At 44.9% G+C, this 14008-nt stretch overlaps 1 protein-coding gene across 6 annotated transcripts in view; it reads right to left on the bottom strand.

The window, feature by feature from the left end:
• Nucleotides 1-14008, bottom strand: part of CUX1 (cut like homeobox 1) — a 243080-nt gene that overhangs the window by 12683 nt on the left and 216389 nt on the right. For all 6 annotated transcript variants that reach the window (XM_085078063.1, XM_085078065.1, XM_085078066.1 and 3 more), the window contains 3 exons: nt 13063-13365; nt 8590-8778; nt 3653-3917 (listed from right to left, as the gene is read on the bottom strand). In XM_085078063.1, coding sequence (XP_084934189.1) covers nt 3653-3917; nt 8590-8778; nt 13063-13365 — 757 coding nt within the window. The remainder of the gene's footprint in view (nt 1-3652; nt 3918-8589; nt 8779-13062; nt 13366-14008) is intronic.

Genomic DNA, 14008 nt, shown 5'->3' with positions numbered 1-14008 from the left:
TGGTTTCAGCCACAGGGAACTGCCAAGGGGCTGCAGACCACAAGAGAAATGCTGTCTCAACGCTGATGGCTGTAAGGATTTTCTATTTTTCCTTAACTGTGCTACGGCAGACAGCACACAATGGAAAAACATTCGGCTAAATGCAGAACACCACCTGAATACTGCTTTTGAAGCTAATGATCTTATTGACTTACTTGAAATGCAACAGAGTATTTCAGCAGTACTCGCTGACTCCACACTTTTGAAGGATTTAGGGGGTCTGTAATTTTCCCTAGGAGAATATTATTCACCTGACGGAAGACCACAGGTGCTAACATTAATTTTCTATTACCATTAACTGCACGCATCCTGCAACATCGATTATCAGGCTCTATTTATGCCTAAAATCTCCCTGCATGGACATTGATCCAGAACACACTGCTTCTGTAACATTCCCCAGGTCAGGAGAGGAGGCTGATAAGCTCTGTGCCTGCATTTAAAATACCTCAGCTCCAGCAGGTACTGAACGATGACATCCTTGCTGAGTATCTGACCACAGCCCTGCCCACATCAATCCCATGTCTGTGGAAATCCCTGGAATTCACACCCAATATATTGCCTCTGGAATTTGGTCTGGCTCCTGATTAACATAGTAATTAAATCCTTATGGCAAAGAAGAACTGGTGACAGCAGCTAGAGAATTCCAGAGAGCATTCCTCTTGGGGAAGGTGTTGGCCTTGACATCCACACACCCTGCTGGCTTTCACCAGTGGAACTCAAAACATCAGAGATCTCCTGGGTGTTTGCTGTGGCTCCCTGGAGAAGCCTTCATACAACATCAAAACAAGCACAGTGTAGAGCTCGTTGAAAAACACACTCAGATATTAGGATCCAAGAGTGCTGGATTACAATTCCAGAAACTCTGGAAGTGTCTGTAGTATCATCTCTGTGGCCTTACTGAGTCTATGTGCCAATTTCCACAGCTGAAGTGGGATAGAAAATTCCTATCTCGTGCTTTTGTACCATTCTTAAGACATCAGAGCCTCAAACTCTGATGTGTCCTATAAGTGCTTCTCTAGTGCAAAGCAAGGGATATTTATTGTATATTCTGAGAGCTCTGTAGTGGTACAGATGCAAAGCCATAGACTTGGTGAAGTTTGCAGACATGTCAAAATCCTTTATACCTATTTATTTTCTGAAGTGAATTATTTCTTTGCCTGCTGAGGATATCTTTTTTCAGCATTTCTTTTTGCTGCAGGAAATAAATGCTAATGCTGACTTTCCATCTGGTGGATATAAAGGTAGATCCTGCTCTAGCAACCACCTTTGGAAAGTGAGATTTGGGCTGAATCCGAAAGGAAAAACATCACTGCAAAGGGATTCCCAAGAGACAGCAAGACAAACTTGTCCAAATCTGTGTCCTCCCTTACCCAAAGCTACTTAAAGGAAAAAATAGTATTAAAACACAAGCAGATGCTCTGAGATGTGGAAGTGCTTCTGCATAAAAACAGCTCAGTTGGGAAAAGAAATGGCTGAGGGAAAATACAAGTTAAGTGTGGCCTGGAGATGACTGAAAGAAAGACCACCCATTTCTTATAACACACAAGGTGCAGAACAGTCAGACCCTGCTCCCCTCCACAGAACATGGAACCTCTATCTCTTCTGCAACATCCTAAAAATGATTTAAGAGAAATTAATGCATGACAGTTATTTTCAAGGGGAAAAAAATAGGTTTGCGTTTTGATTTTTCAGTGGCGGCAACTGCTCAGAGCACACAGGGTTCCAAAGAAGCTTGAAACAGCTTCTGAAAGCCCTGGAGTCCCAGCAGCACATCTGGGAGCAAGCCCAGATCCCTCAACGCTCAAGCTTGTGCTGCCCCCAGCCCACAGCACCCTGCTTGGAGGGATTTATTTGGTGTCCAGCTGTCAGCACCTCCTCCCCAGGCAGGTGGGGCTGAGCACACTGAGCTCTGCAGTGTCTTCTCGCCGCACGCCCAGGCAGAGATCCCGTGATGGTGAGGGAGGTGACACCTGCCACCAGTGCTCCCGCGCTCGTCTGCCCAAGTGAGAACAGCACATTTTGCTGTCAGGCCGAAGGGAACATATTTTCATAGGCATCCCTCCAACTTGTGTATAATTGCCTGGAAGTGGGAATTGGAAGAGGCCTGCGTTTGGAGAAGTCTGAGCGGTGAAAAGAGGCTGCATCTGTACTGAATTCAAGGCAGTGAAATTCAGTGTCAGTGTGATTACTCGTTTTTTAAAATTTTGTATTGTTTACTATAAACATTATTTAACTATTGTGGAAAATATTTCTGAGATAGCTCATTAAACTCTGCTGGCTTTTGCTTCAGCAAGCTCCCTGGTAAAAGCTGAGGAGGGCCAAAGTGAAAAACTACCCTTTAAATGTTAGCAGTTTCTAAAAACAAACAAGTTTGGCAATCTGGACTAATTAGGAACATTACTGGCTCCAAGTGAAGGAGCAGAATAGTATTAAATCTGGTAGCTTAGCTGTACCTGTTCAATATTCATTAGCACAAATTTCTTGGAGAAATTTGCTGCATTAATTAAGATTCCCAATCCCAAGCACAGCTGATAATATGTTTATTCAAATCCTTCTAATTCTTATGTGCTATTCCAGCCTTGTCTCTTTTTATTGCTGTCTCTAGGCCAAAACCTACTTCAGGGGTTCAAATGTGGAGAAGGTTCCTCCTCAAATGAGAAAGGAACTGAACAGAATAATGTCTTATTTTAGTGGGACTCAATGGTTTAATCATAACAACGAAATAAATCATAGAATTATGGCATGATTTGGAAGGGACCTTAAAGCTCATCTCATACCACTCCCTGCCATGGGCAGGGACACCTTCCACTATCCCAGGCTGCTCCAAGCCATGTCCAGCCTGGCCTTGGACACTTCCAGGGATCCAGGGGCAGCCACAGCTTCTCTGGGCACCCTGTGTTGGGACTTCCCCACCCTCACAGGGAACAATTCCTTCCCAATATCCCATCTGATCCTGCCCTCTGGCAGTTTAAAGCCATTCCCCCTTCTCTTGGCACTCCAGGCCCTTGTAAGAAGTCCCTCTCTGTGGCCACATCTGACTTCGGGGTTATTGGTTCTCCATCCTTCAGGACTCCACGAGGCTTCCCAGAAACAGTACAAACTGTGCCTATTTTCAGAGCTCAGTGACTCAAGGCCTAAAAGAAAATCCTCTTGCTCTGATGCACGAAAATGACACAATGAAAGCAGGGCAATTCTGATGCCATGCAGTAAAGGACACTTCCAAGTACCCCTCACCCAGTGACCCAGGGACAACACCCACCACACACCCTGACACGTGTCTGGGAGTGTGCACAAGTGAGTCACACAGAGCAGCCTGCCTTACTGCAGTGGCTTTATGAATATTCATCAGTGGCCATCTCTACATCCACGCCCACCCCAAAAGCCAGACTTTCTGTTTAAAAGCACTACTTACATCAATATGGGAATATTGCTGCTCCTCAGGGATGACTTAAAATTAGTCTGGAGCATTAGCACCGCGTTAGTGAGAACCTCCCTGCTGCCGAAGATGCTCATTTTGTACAACCACCCGACACAGCCTGCCGAGGCAGAGCAGCACCCACCAAAGCCAACCCACCATCTCCCTCAGGAGCAGAGCCCCAGGAAGACCACCCACCTGTAATTGTGGAACCAGTTGATCACGGTGCTGGTTTTCAAGTTGAGCTGCGTGGCGAGTTCCTCAATGGTTTTTGGTGATGGGTATGGCTTTTGCTGGTAGGCTCGTTTGAGAGCTTCTTTCTCCTCTGGTGCCAGCACCACCCGGGGCTTCTTGAGCTGGTGCTGGGGCTGGGGGCTGGCGCCCTGGCTGTAGTCGATGCCGGCAGAGGAGGACTCACAGGACTGGCTGTCGCTGACGGAGCTGTGCCGCCGCTTCATGTAGGCTGGAAGAGAAGCACACTGCATCAGCCCCTGCTGAATACCAATGCAAAATCGATGGATGCACGAGCTGAGGGATAAACATGAGGATGGCAGGTGGGGGATGCAGGGATGGGCTGCTGGGAAGGATGGGGCACCACCAGAGATCAAAAGCAGGAGGATGCAAGAGGCAGAAAGAGGGTAAATCAGCTGGAGAGCTGCCAGAGTTTTCTGCCCTTACAATGAACGTGGGACAGGAATGACAGGGTTCAGTTCACACAACTCATTTCAGATTCACTCCTTCAGGAGCAGTGAACTCCCACGTAAGGCCCTGCTTGGGACAGTTGTGCTTCATTTTGACTGAAAGGGGTTTGGTGGTTAAAACACTTCAGGTGTACACAGAGGCCTCTGTGACACTAAGGAAAAATATGACTGTGAAGTGGAGCTGCAGTATTCCCAGCCTTCCCACTCCAGCTCCAACACACGATGGCGCCTGGAGCCTGGAGATGCCAGGGATGGGCTGAACGACCCAGCAGGCGTTTGCTGCCTTTCCCTACAGCTCCTTGCTGTAGCAGTGAGAGGTTATGAAAGAAAGCCCCCAGCACCCTCCTCCTCTACACAAAGCTCCTTCCAAAACACAGACACCTTCAGGAAAGCTCTGCCTGCACTGATGGGCTTGGTGAGGCTGATGGCAGGAGCCTGTGATCCTGCCACTGACCTTCCTCCCCGACTGGGAGTGAATTATCCTGGCAAATTCCACGAGGAAAGAGTCCCAGCAAAGGCTGTCACTGCCTTGATTGATTTACACCGGGCATGGAGAGGTGGGATTTACTGCACCTGGCACTATCATGCACAAGCATTGCTAATGAGGGGGCTGAAAACAGCAAATATAGATGAATCTTGTCAATAAAATATTTAATGGCCTGTTAAATACCTTCTAGATAGTTAAGAGTACGTATTCAAGAGCTGCAATTTGATAACCTCGGCTATTAAGTTCCAGATTACACCAGCCTGACATCAATCCAGGAGGCACTAAATCTCCAGGAGCCAGGAGCTCTGGTTGGAGCCAGGGACCAATGTGGGGGCAGTCACACTGGTCAGCAACCAAATCCTTTAAAAAAATCCATTTCTCACTCCCCACAGCTCTGCCTTCAGGCTGAGGCTGCACAAAGAATAAAAATTCAGTGCAATCAAATAAACTGCAGTGTTCAAACCCCAGCCAAGGTCTCCTGGCAGGGCTCCCTCCAGGACTGGTCAGGATTTCTGGCCCCAGTGGGTTCCAGCACCCTGCTCTCTCCATGGTGCCTTCAGTGGGACCTTTTGCAATCATGGAAGGTGATTTTTTACTATCATGGAAGTGAATTCTGAACACACTCTGTAACCTTTGGGGGTATCTGCATGGCCCACATTTTGTATTTCCTGAATATGACAGATTACCTGTGGATTGCCTACTGTGTAAGATCACTGATATGGAACACAACGTGAGTTGCTCGTGATCCATCACTCTGACGTGATACAGTCCTGCACACGTTTGAAATAACCACAAAAAACCAAGTGTTTTTTAGAAATAAATTTCCTTTAAAAATCCACCTATTTAAGTTGTTCCAAGCAGATGCAAAACTGCAAAAAATCTGCATTATTTCAAGGTGACCCATTGGCTTTACTTTTGTAGCCTTCAAGGAACTGTTACAACCTTCAAGCACGGAATTAATCATTCCAGCAAGATAATCTCATATTTCTATAAGGTTTTTAATACCAAAACTCCTTCCTGGGTGTTATTTCCAACTTGCATTGACATGCAAACTACAGACAAGGCGCCCTTGTTCCCTTGCCCAGCAGAAGCAAGAGGCTGGAGGACAACATCCATCACCTCAGCAATGGGCAGCAACCTCAAGGAGGCCATGAGACAAAACAGAACCTGGCATGAAGTGTTAAAGGTGCTCAGAGCATCTCTAACTGGAGTTTCTGGACACCCTGGGATCAGGGTGGGCTGGATCTCCTTTGTCTGCTCTCCAACGGATGGAGTTTGTGGCAGGGCAGAGCTCCTGTCTTGAACAGCAAAGGGCAGCCTGCAGCTGGGAGAGCTTGGGAGAAATGCCATCCTTTCCTCTGCTCCTGGAGCCTCACCCTGGGGTCACAAAAGGTGCACTGGCTGATCTGGGCTGCTCCCATGTGAATGGAACAAATGATATAAAAGCACGTATTTAATTAAATTACAAATAAGGAGGAGGATGTCCCACTGCTCTGTCAGAGCAATTGTTTTCTGGTGGATAATCTGTTATCTGGACAAATTTCCACTGGGCCAAAGGCAGAACTAGGATTCAGACCTCAGGCTTTTAATGCTGGTCTCTGGAAACTTAGATGACATTTTTAAAAGCTTTTCCATTTTAATTTTTATTTTTAAACATATGTGCTGCGTGTAGACAACATAAGGAGATCATTCAGCACATTTGCAGTGACAGCAAGGCTCAAACTGCAATCCAAGTCGCAAACACACTTTATTTTTGGAAAAGTTTGATTTTTGTCTGTGACCAGTCTCCACTTCTCAGGAGACATATGAAAAAAAAGGCAACTCAGATGTAACTTGGGTAAAGGTCTGGATCTGGGTCTGAGACTGGCTGAGTTATATTCCCCCCAGCATCCATGTGTCCCTCTGGGAAGATTCCCCAGCATGTGCCCAGCTATAGACACCACTGCAGAGCTGCCCACTGAGATAAAACAGAGCCCCTTTTAATATCAGTTTTATCTTATGTGGTACTGCACGAGATTATTAAAAAGTGAAATAATGGGGAAATAAAGGGAATTCAATTTTCTCCTGACAGCAGTGCTGCTCTGTGAGGAGTGTGATGCTCCAGCAGCCCAACACCCCAGAGGTTATGAGAGGAATGAACTCTTCCAAGGCAGGAAAGGTGTGGAGAATGTCTCAGCCTAGTCAGCATGAGCCCCCAGCTCCCTCCAAAGAGGTTGGTTAATGTACATTGCAAATTTTCAGAACCTCTTAAAATGGACATTTATAGCACAAACTTCAGACTGGCGGAACAGAAAAAAAAAAGAAAGAGATATGCAGCTCACCTTTATCATAATTATTAATTTACTCCCTTAATAAAATGTGGCAGAGAAATAATTGATAATAATGTTTCACTGGAAGCAGACCCAGTCGCATCATTCTTTAACTGACATTAGCTGAAGGGAAAGTTAAATTCTTAATGTGGCTCTGGAGCAATTTAGAAGGTTAAATCACAGGATCCTCACCTGCATGAAAGGATTTTGCAGAAAATACAGGGTTGGATTCACTTTAGCCTGCTCTGCTCTGAGGACAGCACTTGCACAGCTCAGGAGCTCAGTGCAGAGTCTCAATGATTTATGGCCTTATCTCTATTCAGGTGCCATCTACAGACCATATGTATAGCTCACTATTTGATAAGAATCCAGTTTAGAAAATAGTTTTGAAAGGATATTGTCAGTACTACTTTTAAATTATTTTTATTTTATTTTCCTGCATTATGGGCAATATTCTCCGTGAGGCTATAAAAACCCAGCTAGTTGACAATTTTATTTCTGCCATGTTTCTAATGCAGCCAAACCCCTCATGATTCCCTTTGGTTTACAGTTGTAAGTGGGAAACCCAAGTGGATTTTACTCCCTATGGAAGATCATACACAATTTGTGCTAAGATACTGCTCTGCTTTATATTAAACTGGTTACTGTGACAAGGGTTTGAATTTCTTCTCAAAAGCCTGCAAGACTATAATTTTCCCAGAAGCTCCCTCACTGCAATTTTAAATATAATCACCAAGTTCTTGATCAAATGTGTAAATGCTTTCAGAACATCAGTCAACAGCAGAGCTTTCAGTGTACACGATTAATGATGTCTGTGCTAATATCATTAAGGGGTAGCTCGAGAGATGTATATATCATTAATTAGTTAACTGCTGATAATGGCAGCCCACGAGTCTCTCTTGTAAAATCACATGAACATACTAAAAACAGGGCTCTGAATAACCACGGGGTTTTAGTGATGAATTTAAAATGGAGAGAGGAGGATAAATTTGCAGGATGTACTCCCAATAACAGCTCAGAGCACTCACAGGTCCATCCTCGTGACTGTTTTATGTGAGCACAACACACCAATTTCATTGTATTAACACAATCACCTTCCCCCTCCCTATAAAGGCTACAAATATCATTATTCTCCAATACCCTTTTATAAAGGCTGCATTTTTCTCTCCTCCCAGCGACCATCAGTGCAGGACTGGCAAGAAGCTCTCCCAGGAATCAATGCACAGTTCTTCCAGCCCAACATCTGTGACCAGCTGCAGCACTATTAACTAATAACCCAAAGCCAGCTCCCAACCTCACATTTCTCATTTGGTAAGGCAAGTTAACAGTGATACACCAGGGCCTCAGCAATTAATCTATAGGAGAAAATAGCAACGATTCCCCAGAATGTGGTGAATATTTAGGGTTTGGGGTTGGCTTTTTGTTGTGTGCTTGGCTTTTTGTTTTTATTTTGAGAGACATATCTGCTTGAGCAAGCATCAAATAAAATCTCCAAAAAAAGCCTGTCATGAAGTCCTTTTGCATAACCTTCCTAACACTGGATCAATGCTGCCTCTCCACTATTTCTGGAGGGTTACACAAGCCAGGCTGCTCTCGGGCAGAACAGAAGATGTGAGTCAGCACTCTGCTCCCCGTTACCTTTCTTCTCCATGCGCTTCATATCCATCAGCTTCTCCACGTTGTTGGGATCGTTGAGCCACAGCTGCATGCGGACAAAGGGTTCCCTTCCCTTCAGACTCAGCTTGTGCCAGGGCTTGGGACGAGCCAGCAGGTCTGAGACAGAGCCTTGTGTCAGCCCCAGGATTGTCTCCCCGAACAAACGCTGACCTAATGCGAAATGGAGAAGCGCATGAATTCGCTCAGCCGAGACGCTCAGGGAAAAGAGCACGAGATCATTCTGCAATTATTCTGACTTCAGAACTGCTTCAAAACCCAGAAGGAATGTTTAGGAGAATCAAAGCTCTGCCCCCACCACTAGAAGGGTAAATATTGAGCTTTGGTTTGATCCCCAGGATCTGCCTGGGATGAAGGGGGGAGTTTGACTTGTTTGGGGAGTGGGACCTTGGAGTGAAACAGTGTGCAAAAAATGAAATTAAGGAGGTGTGAAATAAACTGGACTTCTAGCTAAGCAGGGAACTCATGAGAGCACTGAGGCTACTTAGTTCTAATACAGGAGGGCAGTGCCACAGCTTTGCTCCAACAGGGCAATCCAAACATTTCCAGCAACCAGTGAACCAAGAGCAATGCAACCTCCCCCTTCAGCAATGGTCATATAAATGTCCCCCTAGAAACATGTGATTTTCTATGTTGTACTAGCTGTGGGGATCTAACTGTGTCTTACCCACTACAGATAATCAGAATTTGCAATTCAACTTTTTTTGTACAGTATTTTTTTCTGCAGTATTTGTAGTTAAGAATACTTAATTCTAATTTCCTCACAAAATGCTGTTGTCTGGCAGGGTAAATTCTACAAATGTTTTACAGTGTACAGTGTTCCTATGTGCATGGCTGACATTGATTTTATATAGGAAAGGTCTAACTGATCAAGGACTGGGGGAAATGCCTGTGCAGCCCAAACCCAACCACACAGCTGGTTTTTATTTTATTTTCCTCCATTATGGGCAATACTCTCCCCTTCACTTCAGTGCCCTTCCTCAGCTGAACTGCCTTGATACCAACAGCTGCTGGTAGAGGAGAGAGCCTGGGGTTATCTGAGTCATCAGGATTTCAGATACAAGTGCTGCTGTCGTGGGATTTCAAGGTAACCCAAAGACCTTTCCATACTCCCCAAATTTGGGCCTCAGGGTCTCGGGTCTGATCAGCAGCTTTAGAATGCCCTCACTAAGACACAGCAGAACATTCTCCTTCCCAGCACTTGTAGCCAGTGGGAACCAACAGATCCCTAAGGGATGAGTGGGAGCTTTTGACCCTACAGCCCTACAGGACACTTGCAAAAGCACCACCAGCTCCTGCCTTCACAGCCTGCCCTGATCCTGACACAAACAGCTCATGGAAAACATCTGCTCTGTAGATCCTTTTGCTCTGCTTAACTCCAAGAATCCCCTCCTCCTTCTCTTTAAAAACTTTGGTGGTTTTTTGCAGGTTTTTTTTGCCTGTATGGGGAGAGGAGGGAATGGGAGAGCAGAACTTCTCATTCAGATGTGTGGGGCAGGTGGGTCTGCAAACCTTTCAGAGGAAGCAGCTGAGATAATGAGAAGCAGAAAGGGGAAAGGAGGACAGTGCTTAATGTGACACTCTGCTAATAAGCTCTAAAACTAACCCTGAGAACAGTTCTTACAGACTAAACAGAAACCTACACTCAGAATTCACTGAAGTTCCTAAGTAACAAGTGATTTTCTACCACCCTCAATATCGGGAAAACTGGACAAAAGAGGTAATTCAGGGCCAATTTTATCAATTTTATCTTTTTGTTTTTATCACATGCATTGCTGGGGTAACCTGCTCCCTTGTTTTTATTTAAAAACATCAGCAAGGCCTCATCTATTTCCCTGTAATCCTGCCACCTACTAGCAAGATAACACAGCTACTTTAAAAATCTGCTATTGTGTGGCCACATGAACAGGAAAATGGGCACAAATTTGCCAAAGGGTTGGGAATGAGCAGTGCTGGCAGTGCTGCTGAAGGAAATGAACCTCAAACTACAGCCTAAAAATTAAAAATGCAAACGTGGAAGGAGGTAACATCATGTTCTCTAGGTGTTAAGAACAAAGCTAAAGATGTTTGTGTCATTTATTTTATGTCAGGATATGGCAGGGCAGGATAAAACACCTGAAACACTCCCAAGCTAAGGGGGAAGGTGTCAGAAATCATCCCCAGGAGGTAGCAGGTGTATCACACTCCATATTCATCACAGCACTATTAATAACAAGAATATTTTTAAGCACAGGTTTCCTAAACCTTCCTTCATGCCTGTTCCCACTGATGTAGATCCTAATGGACAAAACTGTCTTGTTTCATGGATAGTCCTGACCCTTCCTACAAAATCCCCACTATCTCCTATCCTCCAACAGCTCAGGGCATCTGCTTCCCTCTGTGAGCTCCATGTAGCTCCACAGGGAATTGCTGAGGACACTCTGACATTTGGGGTTCGAAACATCAGCAGCATCTCAGTGTGAACACTGCCAGCAGCATTTGGTGAGGCCACACAGCCATCAGGGAATTGTTTGGGTTGGAAGGGACCTTAAAGCTCATCTGGTTCCAACCCCTAGTGAAAGGGATACCTTCCACTATCCCAGGCTCCTCCAAGCCCTGTCCAGCCTGGCCTTGGACACTTGCAGAGATCCAGGGGAAGCCACAGCTTCTCTGGGCACCCTGTGCTGGGACCTCAGCACCATCACAGGGAACAATTCCTTCCCAAAATCCCATCTGAAGCTACTCTGTTTCACTTTGAAGCCATTCCCCCAGCTGGTGAGGGGAGGAGAGACCCTCCCCAGTCAGTCTGAGTTGTTTGTACAACTGTGGTCATTACTGGCTGGTGGCACTGGAGCACCTCAGCCACCACCTTGGGTCACAAGGCCCAGTGGCCTAAACCAGAGAAAACCTGGGGCACTAGCACACTGAGGGCACAAAAGGAGACATTGAAACTGGTTCCACACCTAATGCAGAGTTTGGGGCACATTTCCTGGCTCTTCTGCTGCTTTTTAGGCTTGTCAGCCACACTGTAGGAAAACAAAAACCATGGGAAATAAAAAAGACTAAGTAAAAATGGCATCAAAGCAAATGTAAACAAAAATACTTTTTTTTCAAACCTCTCTGGAACACCAGAGCAGGTATAGCACTCAACAGCATTTTGCCCAAAAACCAGGGGCTTGGACCTGCAAACCTTTACCAAGATTTGGGGCTTTATCTCTATGTTATTTGTATGTTATCTCCACTGAACAAGCAACCACCATCTGCCCAAGCCAAATGCATGGGCAAGGAATTCTGCTGGGCTCAGTGGAACACAATCTCCTTCAGGGTATGTCAATGCTCAGGGCCATTTCCTTTTTTTTTTTTTTTCCCAAATGATGTTAAATGAGAACTTGGAACCTCCCCCAGCCCAGTATTTTTGCCCCTCAAAAAAAAATTTAAGATAATGACACTTTATTCTGTGTTGATGAAAAAAGGCTTCCTCACATACTAAAATACAGGAGTTTTTACTTTTATTACACTTGTAAGTTCAGATGATAAGGATAAAATTCTTCTCCCATAAACAACACCATCAGTCTAAATCTAAACTTGTGGTCCTATTTGTAGTGAAGGAAGAGGAACTGGTACTTTTGGAGAGCACCAGACATTCCTCTGAACACCTAATGCAGGTGGGATGAATCCTTTGCTAAGCCCCAGGAGCAGCTAACACTTGGACAGCCCAACTGCCCTCCTGCCACAGACCTCAAAGGATCCCATAAACATTTCCCAAAGCCTTGTGAGGGAAGCAAGGGTTAAAGTCATGAAGGACCAGTGATTTTGAGGCATAGTGACAGCATTAATATGGATTTCCCATACTCACATCAGGTTATTCCCTTTGCTATTCTCAGTAATAGTCAGGCCAATGAATTCACCCAAAAACTTCCTCTAGGTATAAGCAGCTTTGCACATCTATAAGCAAAGATCTGAGTAGCCCTGTACACTTATCTGAGGCTCATCTACACCTCAGCTGGGTCTGGATTTCCCCTCCCAGCCCTGCAGGGACACTGGGCTCTTGCTTGTGATGCACCTCCCTCTCCAACCATTCTGGGCTCCTCTACTTCACCCAAAATGGGCCTGGAATCTGCACGTGTGGGGGAAACAGCCTTTGAAACGGGAGATCTCACTGGCTCTGGGGTTCTGGGGGTCCTGGAACTCTGTTTTGGGAGCTGGGAGCAGTACCTGGCTGCTGAGCCAGAGCAGAGCTTAGGAAGAGCAAGGGTGTGATGACATTTGGAGGAGAGTGTGAAAATCTTTGAAAAGAGTTTTCTACCAGTTAAGAAAGGTTAGGTGCCTTTTTAGCAAACTAAAGCTTAGGCCAGAGGCAAACCCAAGTATTCTCATAAACATCTACTGTCTCTCAACAATAAAAACATGAACAATTACACATGATTTCGATCAAGAAATGAGAATAAAGCAATTTACCAAGATTGTTGTCCGTGAGCACTTCCTTGACCCTCTTGGTGATGCCATAGGTGTCCAGCTCAGGGGACATGGCCACCAGCTCTTGGATGCTGAGTGCTGAGTGGCCTGAGAGCGGCAGAGGGGTCGTGGATTGGGATTCAGATGCAGGTGGCTCGCTGGATTCCTGGGATTTGCCATCCTTACTCGTCTCTATGGCAGGGCAGGGCTGCTGTACCAATTCAGTCAGGCTTTTCACTGATTCACTGGAACTCATGGGAGATTCAGGAGCAGGACTGCAACTGGCAGAAGTCTTTGGAGTACTTTCTGTAATTAAAAAAAGAGAAAAAAGTCCCCACTTTAGCATAATTGTAATGTTTTGATTGCAGGATATTTAACTTTCCTGCTCATTTATATTCTACCTACTTAAAGAAATGCCTAAGTATGCAAAATGCTACTTGCTATGACTCGGATACTAAAAAGCCTCTTTAAAAACAAGAATTATTTTCTAATTTTATCTTGAGTCATCTCTGATTTCTTATAAAGACAAGATGTACAAATACAAATAAAAATCAGGAAAAACTGAAGTGCAATAGTCTGTAAGTTTGCACGCAATTTCCTTGGTCAGGAAATCTCAATTTTGCTTGCCACAACATTTTTATATAAGGATGGTTTTAAAGCTACCATTCTAGGCTGGTTTAAACATCCTTCTGTGACTTGTAGGAAACTCACTCAGCCATTACTTTGCACTGTCAGTGAGGGATTTTCTACAACTGATACAACTCTCTATCTTGAGAGTTCAGAGTTTTATTGATTTCATTTTGTTTCTTATCACACGCATCACATTTTTGCAATTCTCTTTGTCCAGAAATAACAAGATTAAAATACAGTTTGTAATTACGCTGTTATTAATTAAAGCGTTTGAGAATCCAACATAAAGATAGCGAGTGGATCAGGAGACACCCAAATC

This window comes from Lichenostomus cassidix, chromosome 19, assembly GCF_008360975.1.
Source record: "Lichenostomus cassidix isolate B80296 chromosome 19, HeHo_3.0, whole genome shotgun sequence".
In the NCBI taxonomy this organism is placed as follows: domain Eukaryota; kingdom Metazoa; phylum Chordata; class Aves; order Passeriformes; family Meliphagidae; genus Lichenostomus; species Lichenostomus cassidix.
Note: the sequence above shows the minus strand (reverse complement) of the source record. Positions and strands in the feature narration are given on the sequence as shown.